Here is an 18,326-nt window from a genome sequence, read left to right as displayed (position 1 = left end):
ATCACGGAGGTTAAAAATACGAGAAAAATAAATAAATTACAGAAATAAAAACAAGTGAGTTTTACTTCACACTGTGAAACTGTGGAAGAAGACTTCCAAACTATGGGAATTCAAAACGCTGATGATGACACTTTACCTTCCTATGCAATTTCAATATTCAACTGATTTCAAATTGCTTCTTCGGTATTTAACGAACCCCAATATTACATTATCAAAATCCTTAATATAATATTATATTTAATCATCTGTGATTTTCCAGAGGGCTCAATCTCAACTGATAAAACATTATCTGATACTGAGCTGAACGATGATGTTATCTGATATCTGTAATTCTTATTTTGTCCCTAACTATTCTGTTATCATTTTCATTACCCATACAAATGATTAGTTTTATATACAGGGTGGTAGGAAACTCCGACAAAATTCGGGAGGTGATTCCCGACACCGAAACAAGAAAAAAAGTCCTTTTGCACTTTTCTCTACGACACATAGTTTCGGAGCTACATGATGCCGTGGCGGTCCTATGTCATGGTCTGCCCGGTCGCTGGATTTAAACCCTCTGGATTTCTATTTATGGGGGCATCTCAAAACTGTTGTTTATGCTACGCCGGTACCTGATATCCAAACGTTGGAACAACGCATCCGAGCCGCTTCTGACGCTTTGCGGGAAGAATCCGACACGTTTCGACGTGTGCGCCGGTCTGTGTGACGACGTCTGAATGCCTGTGTTCAGAGTGGTGGACGTCATTTTGAGCATCTTCTTTAGTGTTGCCAAAGATACGACTGTTGTAAGACTTCTGAAACCTTTAGTGTCATTCTTTGTGATACTTATTCATCACGGACACCAATACGAGCTGTAGTGTATCATCCTTGAAAATACAGTCCCTGTTTGCCTGTACGCATGCTTGTTTTTGTCCATGTCTTCCATGCCTCAATTGCCTGCTCGGTAGGGCCTACATCAATTCTCGAGCCTGCAATGTCTGCGTACTCTGCTTGTTGCGGAACCCCTGCACCAATACCCATGTCCAGCGGTGTTTCCTTGAATTGGTCCCCGACGCTGCAATGGGGAATCCCCACTTTTCCAGCTCTCACCCCACAGTTCGTACGTAAGCCATACGTAACACGTTATAGTACATACGTCTGTTTCACTTTTCACTGCCCCTACCATGTCTGCTTTGCGGAATCCCCTTCTTCCTGTATGGACTCCCATTGCGCAGTTCCATCTGCTCCATTCAGTTTGCACCATCAGTTCCCTTGAGTATGATTTTCTCTCTCATTTTGTGGACCGACGTCACTATCTCAATTCGTTCGGAAGATATTCTACTTTACCCACGGTGTGTGGGCGATCTTTTGTTCGGTTACTGCTGGAACACGCCGCCTCTTTCGACTTCTGTTCATGACTTGTTTCCAGTTGTGCAGTCACCTCAGGAAGTGTATTCACTCACACTTCATATCCACAACTTCATTGTTGGTCACCATCAGTACCTGGTGGTTATGCAACCACACATACCTAATATGACGCGGCCATCAATTCATCTCTAAGATCTCGTCATGGTTACAACTAATTATGGTTAACAGGTGGGAAACCTATCCATTCACGCCTATTTTGACGTATCTTTACCTGACAGTTTATCCGGGAGTCCCTACGCTCCTTTGGAGAATCCCTTGTGCACTGATTTCACGATTGCGACATACCCATCTTTGAATAGAGCAGGTTTTGTTCCTTTGAGATGACCATGCCGCCTTTCCTCTATCTTTCGAAATAGAGGAGATATAGCGCTCTAAAGTGTATTTTGCCACGTTTTCGGCATCATGTAGCTCCGAAACTGTGTGTCCTAGAGAAAAGTGCAAAAGGACTTTTTTTCTTGTTTCGGTATCGGGAATCACCTTCCGAATTTTGTCGGTGGAGTTTCCTACCACCCTGTATATCCGTTTTCTGATTAGTAATTTATAAACGAATTATTAACTAGAAAATAGTGAAAATGTTATCACGTAAAATACTAACAACATAAAAGCTACTATATAACAATGCACATTTCTATTTAAACCAGCTTCGGGAACCAGTCGTTTAACATAACATTGTTCCAGTCCGCATTACACCGCTAGAGGAAGAATACAGAAAATTCCATTCCTACATCCCCATGATGGGTCTAACAACCTAGTAGTGTGTATGTTTTTGATAGAGCACTTGCGTAGCTTTGGTGGTAAGTATATACGGTACACTAAAGATGTATTAGAACAATATTTCCCAGACGTCCAGTGTAACACTGTAATGTTGCACCAAGTTTCGAGAAGCAGGAAGTGTGTTAAATTTAAAGTGCAGTGGGAGACCATTATCATCAGAAGTGTGCAAGCATTCCGAAGAAAAGTGAACTAAGTTCATACAAATCTGCCAGACTCAACAGACCGGCACACGTAAGTCTAGATTGTATAGGGTTCTAAGGAAGTAACTACGCATATGTCCATACAAGGTGTCCGTTCACTGATAAATATGCCTACGAAAAACCTTTACGTGCTTCTTAGCTACTGAGCACCACAAACTAATCCATAACAGATTAAACACAACATTATTTGAAAACTGACCACGGAACTGCAAAATGTAACTTTTTAGCACCTTAACATTTCACAACATTTAGAAATAAAGCATCTCAATGGGCTTTCAAAATGCAAGAATACACTGATTAAATATTGGGAGGTCAATTCAGATGGGTCGATTTCTCTAAACTTTCTCGCTCACGGAAAACAAATGTAGACAATGGAAGAATACATTAAAATTCATAAATATTCAATGAACTTCTAAATAATTAACACTTAGCATTGAATTTAACAGAATAGCTTACCTTATGCGAAGAAGGAATGTGTTGCGCAGGAGAAGAAGGAATGTGTTGTGCAACAGACTGAACAGAGTCAACTAATCTCGAACATGACGAATCTTCTAGTTGAGCAGCAATCAACAAGTTTCTTGAAATATCCATCGTTCTACTTATTATATCTAGTACTATCGAACCAAGCTAGAAAGAGAAAGAATGACTTAAATCATTTAACACTTAAATCATAAAACTTAAATCATTTATAAATGAAATGCAGAATAAGAATATACAATCGGACAATTATATAATGAGACTGATCTTACTGTAGAGGAAAGAAAGATGTTAGAAAGAAATGGCTGTATGCTAACAAAAGCCGTAACCTTTGTCTACGAACTGGCAAGATTGCACGCTAAGTAGACATGACGGAAATTATAACATTATATTCAATAAAGAGCGGGAGACTGCTGTGACGGTAGCGCCATGGAGCAGCGAGCGAACATTATGTTATGTTTAATAAACAGAGAGAGACTGCTGTCACGATACCGCCATGGAGCAGAGACCGAACATTTTGTTAGGTTCAATAAACAGCGAGAAACTACTGTCACGGTAGCGTCATGGAGCAGCGAGCGAACATTATGTTATGTTTAATAAAGAGCGGGACACTGCTGTCACGGTACCGCTTTGGAGCAGCAAGCGAACATTAAACTCTGTTTTAAACCGGCAAAAGTGCAACCGAGACCGCGGAAATGATGCGACAAGTGTATGGGAATACTTGTGTGTCTCGTGCATAGATATGCAGATGGTATGAGCAATTTAAGAGTGAAGCGGAATCAACCGAAGATAAATTAAGACTTGGTAGTCCAAATTCAGTGAGTACGGAAAATCTCATTATAAAAGTGAAAGAACGTCTTACGAATGTTCGTTTTATGACTTTAGACTGAAATTTTGCATTTTCTGTTATTCTAAGACTGTTGACAGAGAAGTTTGGTGTAAGCCGGCAAACGTTTCGTCACATCTTAGTGCAAGATTTCGGCAAGAAAAAAGTCTCATCTCGGTTTGTGGCTCATTCGTTGTCTAACGAAAAGATGACAGTATAGATTACGTAAGAGACATCTTGAAACTGCTGAAAGGAATATAAATGTTATAAATTCCATGTTGCGGAAGACGAACCGCAGTGTTTTCACTATGACTCAACACCAAAATGCCAAAGTGCTGAATGGAAGTCACCAGCATCTCCAAGAGGAGGGAAAAAAAACTTAAATAAATAATAATAATAATTAAAAAAAAAAAATCGTTTCCAAAGTCGAAAGTAAAGTCAATGCTGTTTTCTTTTTGCAACAGCAAAGGAATTATTCACGACTGCGAATTATTATGTGAGTATTTTGGAACGTTTATGAAAAAGGATTCGAAGTGTGTGACCCAAGTAATAACACTAGGCCAGGTTCCTGCTTCGTGACAATGCGCTCGTTCACCGGCCAATAGCCATACAGGGATTACTGATCCGAAACCAAGTGTGCATGTTCAATCACACTCCCTATTTGCCCGACCTATCTCCAAGGATGCTGATGAGAATGAATGAGATGTTGAAAGAAGAAAGTGGAAGGAAAAGGGGCACTTCCGAGAAAACCAACGAACGAGGTATTTGTCCACCATAAAGACCACTTTACACGATTTGGGATCGAACCAGAGACCACGCACCAGAGGTGAACGTTATACCAATGAGACACCGCGACCCAGAACTGGCATTCAACGTGACGAATTTCAAGACGACGCCCATGGTCGCCAAGTACACTCATGTCCAAAATGATTGTCACATATCTGTAACTGTCTTCTTGTAAGAATATAATTTGATAATGATTTTGTAGGGTACTTTTAATACTGATATTATGTGTATAATCGGGAAATGTACACTCATGTCCAAAATTATTGTCGCATGTCTATAAATAAGTTGTTGTAGGAATATAATTTGATAAAGAATTCGCCCGGTATTGCTTGTAATGTTAGTATGTGTATAATCGGGAAAGACATGTGTGTGGCAAATTTCAGGTCAAAAGAACAGTAAATAAGAACAATAAAACAAAAATAAAACTTTCTTGTCCATTTAGTAACATTTTGTTTTACTCATTCTAATTTTCGTATTTATAATTCTCTTCCTATGAAATTTACCACAAGTATGCATTTCCCGATTATAAGCATAGTACCAATGTTAAAAGTACCCTGCAAAATCATTGTCAAATTCTATTCTTACAAGAAGATCGTTATAGATACGCGACAATCATTTTGGACATGAGTGTACATTTGTGGTAAATTTCATAGGAAAAGAATTATAAATACTAAAATTAGAATGAGTAAAACAAAATGTTGCTAAATGGACAAGAGTTTTATTTTCGTTTTACTGTTCTTATTTACTGCTCTGTTGACATGAAATTTTCCACATACATTGTCTTTGCCGATTATACATATACTAAGATTATAAGAAATACCGGGCGAATTCATTATCAAATTATATTCCTACAACATATTTATAGACATGCGACAATAGTTTTGGACATGAGTGTACCTATCCTACAAGTTGCGACCCCCATCCATCACCATCTCCCATTAACAGATTTCACATTTTCTTCTCAGGTTTCAAAATAAAGGGTGTTCAAAGACTTACATATATGCTTTTGCGGTTTGGAACAAAGGAATCCTGAAAAGGAAATGGAAAATTAATCTTAACAAAAAATAGTGAAAACATAATCACATATTCCTGAAGAAGTATATTATCTGCTAAACGTTTAATTTGATAGGACAGAGGGAGGTACGGAGAAAAGAAAAAAACTAAAGGAAATTAGCTGTCAAGTGTCCAAAATTTCAAAATAGTGTCCTCCAGGGTGCTTTACAGCTACTTCCCTGTTTTAATTTCTTCTCTTTTCTCCGTAATTCCTTCCTCCATCTGATGAAGCGTTTAATGAAAGAGCTTGAAGTGTACCTTTTAGTGTAAGTGATTAGGTTTTCACTATTTTTATTATACTATAAGCATTGTTGTATTCAGTTTGAAAAATTTACTTCATTGATACAAAGCACAACATGAAAATTAAAGAGGAAAAATGCTATTATCAATTATGGATGCAAAGCTTTTCTTAACTCTGACCAGTGAATTCCAAACAAAACACGAATTATCTTAAGGCTCTTCTCTTAAGCTCATTTTTATTTTTTTTTTCCCTTGAAAACGATGAATATGAAAAATGTAAAAAGTGAACCAGATAGTGCCTACAAAACGCTATTATATGAACTAATAATAGTTTTCAAGGTTCTCTGTATAGTGTATAAATTGGGGTGCCTAACAATTATGATGTCATAAATTGCGAACCCAAATTTCTAGTCTATAAGAAAAGGTTTGGAGTCGCTTTTTAGTTTATATAATAGAGTTTTGCAGTTATTGCCTGGCTCACTTTCCGTATTTTTAATATTTTCTATAGTCTTTAAGTTACTCACTAATTTTTAAAAAAAGTGGGGATGGGCTTAGGAAAGAACCCTAAAGATATGCTTTGATTGTTTTTAAAGACAAGTGCATCTTTTTAAAATAAAATTCTGAGAAGTACTATATTCGTTAGTTATAATCCTTTCTTATACAGCATGGTCCAAATAGAAAAGGCCCAGAGAACGCTGACGTTCGAAGGGGCGTGCTTTTGTAATGTCATTGTTTATAAAATTCGTATTGCATACAAAACCTGTGGAGAATTCTTACTGAGAAACTTACTAAAGCTGCATCTGTGAAATCTACCATACAGATACTAATAAGGTGGTTATCCGCCGAATTTATTGGCAACCAGTACAGAATGTACTAGGACGAGTGCAAATATCAGAAAGAATCGCTAACCTGGCGCGGCGTACGAAGAAATCAAGTAGGAGGTTAGCACAGCAGGCTGGTGCATCAAGAACAGTGTCTACGCATGATCAGTAAGATCTTCACACGAAACCATTAAAAGATCGTCGCGCAGTAACTGAGGCTACTAGATAAGCAGCGTCGTGTTCATGCCCAAGATTACAAGGAGACACCTGAATGTGAATCTGTTCGTTATGACTGACGAGGCATACTTCCATCTTAGTGGGTCGGTAAATTCCGAAAACTCGTTCGCAGACAGCCCTCGTGAATTCCACAAGAAATCTTGCAAGACCAGAAAATAAATGCATAGTGTGCTGTTTCAGACAAGAGGATCATCACACCTTTCTTCGACTGAACCATCAATTCACAGTGAAATGTGGAACAATTTCTCACACTGTCCGAAATTCAATACAAGTACCGTATTTGCGCGAATATAAGCCACGTGCGAATATAGGTCGCACCTAAACTTCTGACACAAGAGTACAGAAAAAGTAAATCTCGAATATAGGCCGCAGTACTAAATTTACGAGAAAGTTCAATTAGGCAGTCCTTTGAGATACATTTCTCACCCTCCTCCTCTTTAACTCTCGCTTATAACTAAGGGTGACTCATGAAAATGACCTTCTTTGTGATATCCACTCTGAGTAGAATTCTGGATTGTCTAGCGAGGGAGAATCAGACGCTAGTGATGCTGAGATTGTGAAAAGTGATTGTACTTGATTTGGGTGGATACTAACAAGCTGACACAGTTTTGCGAAACAAAGTTGCTTTTCTTTTTCTTTCTTCTTTTTTCAAGAAGGTATTGTATATAAATATTCCGTATATACTGAATTATATATGTACTGTATTATATACAGTATATTATATATAATATACTGTATAACTAAGATCCGTATTCCTGTTAATAAAAGTACTAAGTGTACAAGTGTTTTTTGTCCAGTGTAAGGTGTTACCGGTACCAATGAAGGTGGCAATTTTTGCGAACAAGATATGTTTTTCTGCTATTTTCTTCTTAAGCCTTTGATGCTTTATAAAAGTAACTGCAGCAACCTGTGATGGTATTCATTGCAACCCACAAGATACATATACATGTCATTCTGAAATTGACGATTTATGATCTGTGGGTGGAAAATCTCGATTATAGGCCGCACCATGATTTTTCACGCCAAAATTTAGGAATAAAGTGCGGCCTATATTCGCGCAAAAACGGTATTTGCCGAATTCCTCGATAAGGGTTGAATTGTGAATGGTGATTTACGGCATCCGCGATCTCCCGATTTCAGCGAGTGTGACTATTCTTATGGAGTGCTTTGAAAAGGAAAGTGTATGAGAACAATACTCAAACTCCACAACAGCTGCATGACAACACCACGAATGCTATAACAGTTCACGCAGAATCAACTTCGTGCAACACATCCCAATCTCATTACCAGGGCGGAAGTATGTACTGAGTGTTTAGGTGACAATTTCCAGCACTTCAACCCACGGGCAAATGTAAACAGCATAAATGATAATGACTATGTTGTAACTTCATTGTATTTCTTTGTTTTTTGTCAGAACTCACGTCCGGGTTACTTCTGTTGGAACCACCCTATATATATTTAATAACAGTCGAATTACCCTGATCTTGCTCACGTTTATGTCTTGAATCATTTCTACTAATTAAGTAAGATACATAACAGAGCGTCTCAAGGAAAAAAAATGAAAAAAAAAAACACACACACACACACACACACAGACACACACACTAGGAGCAATGTATCACCAAAGACTGTAAATTACCTCTTCTTCCTTCGGAACATACTGCAAATAGTTCTCGATTGTCTGGGATATAAAAACAACATCCATTTTGTCTTTAATACGATTAACATTAGCTGTAAAATTCTTCAATCTGCGTGCATTCTCCAAGACAGTATTTTTCAACACACTGGGGTCGATCTGAAATAAAAAGGATGGTAAAAATACATACACTGCTCTAAAATATTATTAAGTATTATACCTTTTGTAAGTCCTGGATTTTTTTTTTAAAGGTTTGGGTCTGGAAAAGTTTCTTCCGCGTTTCTCGATCTTCAGCTTGCTCTTTGAACTCCAAAAAATATAATTATGCGTCTGAATTTTACTACAGTCTATTTGATACAATTTGTCCTTTTTGACGGTTGTTTTCCTCTGTTTTTTCCTTCCTGCACGTGGTCATAACAATCAGGGAAGAAGAACTGTTTCTATGGCAAGAGCACGTTCAGCCAATTATAATGGCTCATTTCTCTCGCTCTGCAATGGTAAACATTCCACCTTTTCCGCACGTTGCCAATTTGAATATAAACAAATGCACAGTTTTAGTCGAATGTCAACTTGAGTAGTGGACTGCTGGTTAATTTACTTGCAGTGAATAATTTCGTGTTTCAATACCCGAAGCAAAAGCTGGCAACACAGCATTGAGCACCATGCGCGCAGTGAGCTGTCAGAAACGACAAGTAGTATTTACCTCAAAATATAAAGTTTGGCAACAATGCATTCGAAGGGAAAAGAGTCGGATTACTCAAGCATTCTCAACAAACCTCGTTGTTTGAAATATTCAGTTCCTATTTTGATATTTAATGCAATGCTACTCTCAAAACAAAATAATATTTCAGCAAATGCAGAGAAATTCGTTGTGATTAAAGAAAATACACTCTTTTCGACTAAAAACAAAAAATCGTAAAACGCGAGTTGTTAAGGAGTTCCTTAGTTATCCATTCAACTGAAAGGTACATCTACAGTTGTTTCGATGGCCATGTGTATTAAATAATTTCTTTTTGTTATGATTGAATATGGTTCGAATCCCATTGGGTGATTTATTTATTTATTTATTTATTTATTCGCAATTCCTGGTTTACAATTTCTAATTTTATGATTCATTTCCTTCTTTGATTCGTCAGGAGAAATCACGGTTTATGAAGTCGCTAACTGATCACCGTTTGTATCCAACGATTTCCCAAACACGGACACGAATAATCTCATCATTTTTTCCCCTTTTTTCTTTTCTAAGGGTAAATAGATGCTGCTAAATTGTTATTAAATAAGTTCAAAACATTTATTTTTCCCAGTATGCGAACTGACAGAGGGATATCAGGGATCTACTCTCTATCAAAAATGTATCCACCCTCCGGAGAAGAAAATTTTCAACTCTGGCCGCAGAAACTTTTTCCTTCTCTAGGACAGAAACAGGTAACAAACAAATTTTAGCTTGAAGACAAATGTATTGCAACTAGGAACAAATCTTGTTACGGAGATTGGTTTACAAAAACTTCCTTATATCTTTACCCTGTCTGTTCTGGAGAGTGGAAAGGATTACTCGATGAATCACCACTAAATTTGATCAGGATGTAGAGGGTCAGAAGTTAGGAACAGAGTATGTTAACGGACGCGATATTCCAAACCGTAAGTAATAGAAATAAACCGTTACCAGTTCTCTATACATGATCACTATATAGCCAAAATGCAAATAGAAATCCATTACAACTTCTAGTTCCAATGTTGATCTACATAGAGCAAAAATGGCAAGATTTTTTTCGATTCTAACCAGGGTTGGCTAGTTTAAACCAAAAAGCGAAAAAATGCTCGTAAAAATGTAAGTGTTTGTAAAAATCTTGATAAACACACATTTGTGGGTTATCACGTTTCACTCCCGTATATTATTCGTATTATATTCAGACCTAAATGCCCCATTCATTACTCAAAGAAATTGTACTATAAAAGCAACTTTTTTCTTATAAATTTATGTCTTTTTTTTTTTTTTTTTTTAATAGTTTGTTATGCAATTGCAATCAAAGAAAAATTCTAAATATTGTTTCGTTTTAATAATGTTTACTATTGATAAAATACATCAAAATACCATACTTTTTTTTTTTCCTTAGCGGGCGGTGGTTGTCACACAAACCCCACGAGAGACATTTATTGAAATCAGAAGTATCTTTGGTATCTATTTATGTATAAATGGCTCAGAGCCCAAGTGGATTCAAATAATTGGTATCTTTATTCACTTTTCATACTGATACCCAAATTAAGTGGTTGTTATTTCTTTAACTTGGACTAAATTAGTTCTTCTGTACTCTGCAGTATTTTGAAATTGTCCATATGTAATACTGTATAATGGTTTCACTTGTGCAACTGTTTATCCTTTCGACCTTCTGAAATGACTCTTGACAATTATATTAACAAGCATGTAAAGATCAGTACAATGTATTTTTATCAGGAGTCCTTCGTGAGTCAGTCGGCAGACGTATAGCATTAGCATTTGTGACCAATTAGCCCCGGTTTCGAGTTCACATGGAGGACAATTTCTCTCGGATGTAAGCAGAGAAGCGGTTTGGATTCCGCTTTAAGCGTGTGACACCTTCCGCCATAACCCGGTTGTTGCATAATAACACCAAAGCGAAACAAAGTCATTTCTGTCTATATGTGATATAAATACATAGAGCAAATTATTTAAACCAAAGAAACCTGGTTTAAACAAACAAACACTTTTTTTTTTTTTTTTTTTTAATAAAAACTATGGTTTTTGCCAACCCTGGTTCTAACAACAGACACCATCTTCTCTACTCAAAGTTAACAATGGCTAGGTTAAAGATAACTGTGATGCGTATCGAACCTTTAACGTAGCGGAAGTTTGATGTAAAATTCATGTGTACTAGACAAGAATTTGTAGTTTACTAAATTTTAAATCTGGTTATCTATATTAAATAAAATAGAACACTGTGTATTAAAGGGTTTCCGCAAGTGAATCTGTAGATAGTTTATTATATTGCGCTCGTATCATTGCTAGTTACTGACATTGTAGAATTCTTATTCTAATACCATATAACAATAACCTACCGCATTCTCCTCACTTCTGTCAGCACCTGCGTATGGGGAACATAGTTTTTAAACATAATAATAAATAGCTAAAGACATCCATGAAGCTACAACGCTTGAATGGACTGACTATGATTTCTAATCAAAGTGAAATAACGAAGAAATTCATGAAGATGAACTGATATAGGATATATTTCAAAGAAGACTATCACGACTAAACCAACAGAAATCGCTCTTGGGTCAAATAAAGAGCATAGGGTGATTATAAAAATAGTAATGGTAATAAGTAATTGATTTCTTAAAAATGCCTTATACAATGTAGAATTACATACTTTCTAATCCTATCAGAGATATTACCTGTCAACTTAAATTATTATTCAGTTCAACTTTTTTTCCTTTCAATGAACATGCTGTGTTGCGTATTGTGAAACAATACGTTTCCAAACTAAGGAGTTTAAATTAAAACCGAAAGTGATACACCTGTAACTGCAGATCGCAACAGAGGGATAAAGTCAAAAATGAAACCTGTTCTTCAAGCGTTAAATCCATATTAAAACATTATCTATTACAATTTTTGACTCAAGGTGATCAGGATTAAAACCAAGGGTTGTACAGATTTGTACAAGTTCCAGTTTTTCTATAAAGATAAGGGTACAAACAGAACCTATTCCTATGATATTGAATTCATATAAAGAAACAATTTCTAGATAGCTATTATCGCGTTTCTTCATGCGATCAGTGTAGAAACTAAAACATGTACAACCCATTAGATTTGAACAGAGGGATAAAAATGAGGACAAAGCTTATTGTTGAGACGCTGGATTTTCGAGAAGTACTTTTTCGCTATCTATTACAGTTTTTGTTCTATGGTGATGAGTGTTGAAACTAGAAATGGTTAATTTCTTCCATTTTCGTTTTAATAGAAGCTTAAGAAAGGAAATCAATCTATTCATGAGAGAGAGCGAGAAAAAGAGTTCTTTCTTGATATATCTTACAGTTTCTGGTACACTGCCTGTCGACAGAGAAGACGGATCCAATCGGAATTCTAGAAGACTTCCCTCACTTATACATAATGCATTTTAGAAGTCTAAAAATGCAGATAATGGGATGCTATTATAAACAATGTATTTTAATTAGAATGGATTTAAAGCTATACAAAGGGTGGTGAATATTGTTTAATATATACCAACTACTGTATTGTATGGTTATGGAGGATGTTATTAGTATTACTGTCCCTTTGTTTTAAATATTTAATGGAACATCACTGTAACTGATATGAATAGTCCATTGGCACAAAATAATTTATTCATGATTAATATGGAAGTCTCACCTAAATTATTACCACCACGATTTATTTTTGCTCTAGGCCCCCAAATCGACAGAACGGTCTGTAAATAAGCATGAGCAAGGAACAGCGGTCGAAAAACCTAGCAGTCATAGAGTACTTACACAAGAAGAGAATGGCCCGAAAGAATCTAACGTTATATGTGTCAGTCGTTCAGAAACCTTGCTCCTTCAACAATGCGTGCGGAGAAAACACTGACGTCATCCACGACACGATATTGCAGAGTCGAAGATCTTTGGTGTACTTAAAGAACTACTGCCATTCTGTGTAACAGGTTACGAAACGCTGGCGAAGTGTTCAGCACACAAATCTATGGATGAGCATGAGGAAAATATCGGCCAGGCAGGTTTCCAAATTTCTGAGTTCTCAATAGTCAGCAGCGTGTGCAGTATTCTTCCCAAGTATACTTCCAACTCCCATCTGAGTTGACCCATCGCCCTGTGTCGGAGCTAAAATAGTGCCCAGTGCACAACCAACACCTCATTTTGATTTCTCTCCCAGACAAACTTTTCTGAAATAAAACGGGAGCAAGTACTCGCTTGTGAATGCATCATTTACCTATGAAGAGGACAAAAGCAGGTTATTGTAAAGATTCGTAATTTGGAATATGACTTACAACCTCTGACAATAAAGTTCGGTGAATGATCCCGTAAATAGAAAGTATATACAATATGAATGAAACTTACCTTACTGTCCTTCGAAGTAGTTCCCTCCCGCAGCTATGCTACACTGAGCACGGCTGTACATGTCCTGGAAACTTTTGAGAAGTCTTCTTTCGGGATGGTGCTCAGAAGCCTCGTCACGTTTCGTTGGATGTCTGGAATATAGTCAAATCTGTTTCCTTTCAACGCGAGTTTGAGGCGTGGGAACGGAAAGAAGTCGGGAGGATTCAGATCTGGCGAGTATGGTGGATGGTAAATTTGCACCACCCCTTTTGGGTCAGGAATTGTCTGACGATATTGGCTGTGTGAGAGCGAGCATTGTCGTGAACCAGAAACCATGAACCTTATTCTGAGTACTGGGGTCGTACCCTTTGTACGTGTTTCATTAAACGTCTCAAAATTTCAACGTAAGTAGAAGCATTCAATGTTGTTCCCTCAGGTAGAAATTCCTTGTTGATTATGCCATTACTGTCAAAAAAGGTGATTAGCATCGTTTCGATGGGTGGTTTTTCTGCTTTGACCTTTTCCCGACGAGGTGATGCAGGAGAACGCCATTCCATGCTTTGGAGTTTTGTTTCTGGATCGTACCTCACACACCAGGATTCATCCTCAGCAACAATGCAGTTCAAGAAATTTGGATTTTCATCCACCATAGCGATAAAATCCTGAGAGGCAAGAACAAATGTGTGCTTCTGGTCATCAGTCAAGTAATGTGGCACGAGTCGACAACATGTTTTCCTTTTCCCTACGTCTTTAGTGAGGGTAAGTCTCGCAGATTCACAGCTAATGTTCTATTCCTCAGCAATCATTCGTATAGTTAACCGGCGATCATTTGTGATTAATGTCCTCACCTTTTCAATGTTTTCGTCTGTGCGAGAGCTTGACGGCCTTCCACTACGGGGGTTTTCAGAAACACTATCTTGCCTTTCTCGAAAACGGCCGAACCCCTCGTAAACACACTTCAAGGATACTGTCTGATCTTCAAAAACCTGTACCAGAATCTCATGGGTTTCTTTCGGTGTCTTGCCAAGCTTAAAACAAAACTTCAAACTGATCCTTTGTTCATTCATTTTACTATTATTTGTTTGGAACCGGACACACAAACACTCGGTATAACGCGTCTTACACAGACCAAGTTGACTAACAAATAAACAACGGCGGTTCCACAAAGGCGGCACCTGTCGCTACTCGTGTGAAGTGTTTCGTTGCGCCAGTATTGCCAGGTCGAGCACAGTGATTTCATTCAATGAACTTTATTGTCAGAGCTTGTATACCCACCACTTTGACCATGAGACAAAACAGGTTTCAAAGCAGTGGTAAACACACCTCATTCCCACTCCCAAAATACTTCATGTGAAACCGTTCTGTGTAAGGTGCTAGTCAGTATTTTATGGGACTCTGAGAGAATTCTTAAAGTGGACTCTCTACCAAACAGTGCTCCTATGACTGGAGTATACTACTGCGAACTACCAAGGCGTTTAAATGAAAAAATGTAACATCGCCATAGAAAGACCTTTGAAATCGCTCTAATGCACCAAGACACAACAAAGGTTATGGGTGCGAAACAATAAAACGTTGTTGCACCAAATTTAATACTCTCAAACCTTCCCAAGCTTACTTTTATTAATAATAACAATGAGAAAGAGGAGGAGGAATAACATTGGGAAATACATAGGTTAGAAAGTTGTCAATCACCCCCATGTAATACATATAACAAAGCAAAACAAAACAAAACAAAACAAAACAAAAAAAAAAAAAAAAAACTACAGCATGGATAAAAGAAAAAGATAAAATCACGCAATATGATCCGAACCAGTCTCAAAAGTACTGGATCCCAGCAAATAAACAACACACATGGCTATCGCAACTATAGTATTTTCCTTTAGTTGTACTGATAGCTAACGAACTCCTTAACAATCTTCTTTTTTAATTACCTTTTTTGCTCGAAAAGCGTGTTTGTTTTCTTTAACTACAACAAAGTTTTCTGCATTTGCCAAAGTACTATTTTGTTCTAAAAATAACACTGCATAACAAAATAGAAGCAGAGTATTTCAAACAACGAACTATGAACTGTGTTCGGAAGTCTCGTTATTTATCCCCTTCTTTGAAAGCGTTGTTGCCGAACTTCGTACGTTAAAGGTCTTACAAAAATTCACGCGCGTAATTATATTTTGGAGGAGCGTACATGATTTTTTTTTTTAAGTACAACATATAAAATGCACACTTGAACTAACAAACATGGTGTGACACAGTACCAAAGAATGTAACTTTAGTATCAAAATTCACTAAAGCTGCTTCTTACTAACAATTTTGGCGTCGTACTTCTCTGTAACTTACTTTATATGAAAGTTGGATTAGGGAACGAAAAATAAGAAAAAATCTCTAAGTACACCTAGCTAAAGTATGTATTTCAAAATAATTTACTCACGTTTCTACGCGTAAATGTAGTTTTAAATTCAGTATGTTAACCAAACAAATGCCATTAGTTGATTGTCATTGTTTAACATTTTTTCACGGGTCGTATGTTACAAAGAAGCGAATATACTTCCTTTATGATTTTGGATTGCTGAGCACGAAAATGGCACTTAAATTAATTGAATAGCTCTTATTTTTGAAATAATGGCACTACATCCTACCAGAAGACTGTGACTCAGAAAATCATATATATAAAGGTAACCAAGAAAGTTTTTTCGCTTTTTGTGTTCAATTGGCCCACACACTGTGAGTTGAATGCGAATGGAGATAAGGCGAAAGTCAGTTGTTGGTGTGGTTATGTCCAGCATACTACTTGGTTGCAGAAGTTCAGTTACCCCGCGAACTTGTGCAAGGACACAGTGAACATGGGACTTCCACAGAGCGCCATAAGGATGTGTATGCTGTACGAGTTCATACTGGGGTCAAACCACGATGCAGCGAGGCGGAAGATATGCCAGGCCTTTGCTGAGGGTGTCATGACTACGCGGACAGTGCAGTGATGGTTTAACAAGTTTAAAGACGGTGACGAAATACTCGAAGACGCACCACGTGCCGGAAGACCAATACGTGTACAAAATGAAGATCTTCAGACAGCAACTGAGGCGAACAGGGGCCAGACATGTGAGGAACTGGGATTACAATTCAGTGTAAGTGGAGAATCCATTCGGCAGCACCTCCATCAACTTGGGAAGCGCTACAAGTTGGATCGATGGATCCCACATAATTTGACTCCGGGCTAGAAGTCAACGCGAGCAGACACCCGTGTTTCTGTGCTGTCTTGTCTGAAGAAGGGGCCATTTCTGGCCAGGGTGTTGACTTGTGATCAGAAGTGGGCCCTGTACGGATCTTCACGGCGCCGTCATCATTGGTTACGATCCCATGTACCGGTTCCGAAACAGCCAAAACCAGTCCTCTTCTGTGTTTGGTGGACTGCTCGCGGCATCGTGCATCGGGAACTGCTACCAACTGGTCAGAGCATCAATGCAACTGTGTACCATCAGCAGTTGAGCCGTATTCAAGAAAAACTCTGGAGGCAGCACTTCTGAATCGCAAAGAGGTCCTCCTGTTACAGGACAACGCTAAGCCCCACGTGGCTAGGATGACCCGGGACACCATTCTAAGCCTTGGATTGGAAACACTACTCCATCCGCCATACTCCCCCGACATTGCACCGTCCAATTATCACCTGTTCTATTCCCTGGACAATCACCTTAGAGGACGCCAGTTCAAATCCCTAGTAGAAGTGCAAAATGTACTTGATACCTCCTTCGCTTCACGGCCCACGACGTTCCTCCGCGATGAAATACATGGCCTTCCAGATTGCTGGCAGACGGTCGTCGATGCTGATGGGAACTATTTTTCTTCCAGGTACGTCTTAGGTTACATATCGATGTTCGAAGGTGGTGGGTGAAAAAGCGACACGACTTTCTTGGTTATATATATATATATATATATATATATATATATATATATATATAAGTAGACTTACAATTTCACAATTTAGTTGTCCAACAGTTTATGATTGGCAATACTAGTAAAGTCAGAATAGAGTAATAACAAAAGAGGTTTAAGCAACAACGAAGGAGCAAGAATAATATAGCTATTAAAATGCTACGATAGCAAGAAAAACGCCTGAGCTCCAACCTATAAACTTTGATTTCAAACCTTTGATTTACGGTTATTTGTGATTTCACGTTTAACAAAGACAAAGACCTTTTTTCATATAAAGTTTACTTTTTTTAAATTATTGTTCAAAGCCTTTGTATTTTAATAAACCTTTTCCAAAATCAATGCAAATGAATTGTGCTGCCATTTTTGGAGTTCTTTTAAACTACATGTTTGTGGGCGTTTATGTTTGTGGCCAATCCTTTCAACAATGAGATCTCGGAAACTACAGGCTCTAGAAAGATTACGTTTTCACTGATCGATTGCAAATTTTTTGTTGATTGTCCAGTTCTAACTGAATATTTAAAAAACATGGCTACTATTTCTTTTTTACATTTTTACGGGTACACTGGAAGTGTTGAAATTAAAAAAGAAAAAAGTAAAGCATCATATCCTACACGCTATACGTTCCAACACCACATAATTGTATATTTGGGTTGCATACCTCTCAGGCGTGTGTTACATGGTCACATGATAATGAAAAACGAAGGATAGCCATTTCTCCACTCTAACAGTAAGTTGAATCTATTGTTTGGAGTGTTTTGCCCAATGAATACCATATATCACTGACATTATAATTAATTGTGTGTGTAATGTATTTGCTTATTACATATTGCATGCAAGAAGAAAGAAAATACTGATCATACATGAATTAAAAACTCCAACCG

At 37.6% G+C, this 18,326-nt stretch overlaps 1 protein-coding gene across 1 annotated transcript in view; it reads right to left on the bottom strand.

Moving 5' to 3' along the window:
* The window catches only part of Remo (Remoulade), a 148,639-nt gene that overhangs the window by 37,628 nt on the left and 92,685 nt on the right, over positions 1-18,326 (bottom strand). The window contains exons 10-11 of the mRNA XM_081764108.1: positions 8,464-8,619; positions 2,841-3,011 (exon numbers count right to left, since the gene is read on the bottom strand). Of these exons, the coding sequence (XP_081620234.1) occupies positions 2,841-3,011; positions 8,464-8,619 (327 nt within the window). The remainder of the gene's footprint in view (positions 1-2,840; positions 3,012-8,463; positions 8,620-18,326) is intronic.

The sequence above is a fragment of the Thermobia domestica genome, chromosome 1, assembly GCF_964235325.1.
Source record: "Thermobia domestica chromosome 1, izTheDome1.hap1.1, whole genome shotgun sequence".
NCBI classification, from domain to species: domain Eukaryota; kingdom Metazoa; phylum Arthropoda; class Insecta; order Zygentoma; family Lepismatidae; genus Thermobia; species Thermobia domestica.
The sequence above is the reverse complement of the archived record's forward strand: the minus strand, read 5'-3'. Positions and strand labels throughout refer to the sequence as shown.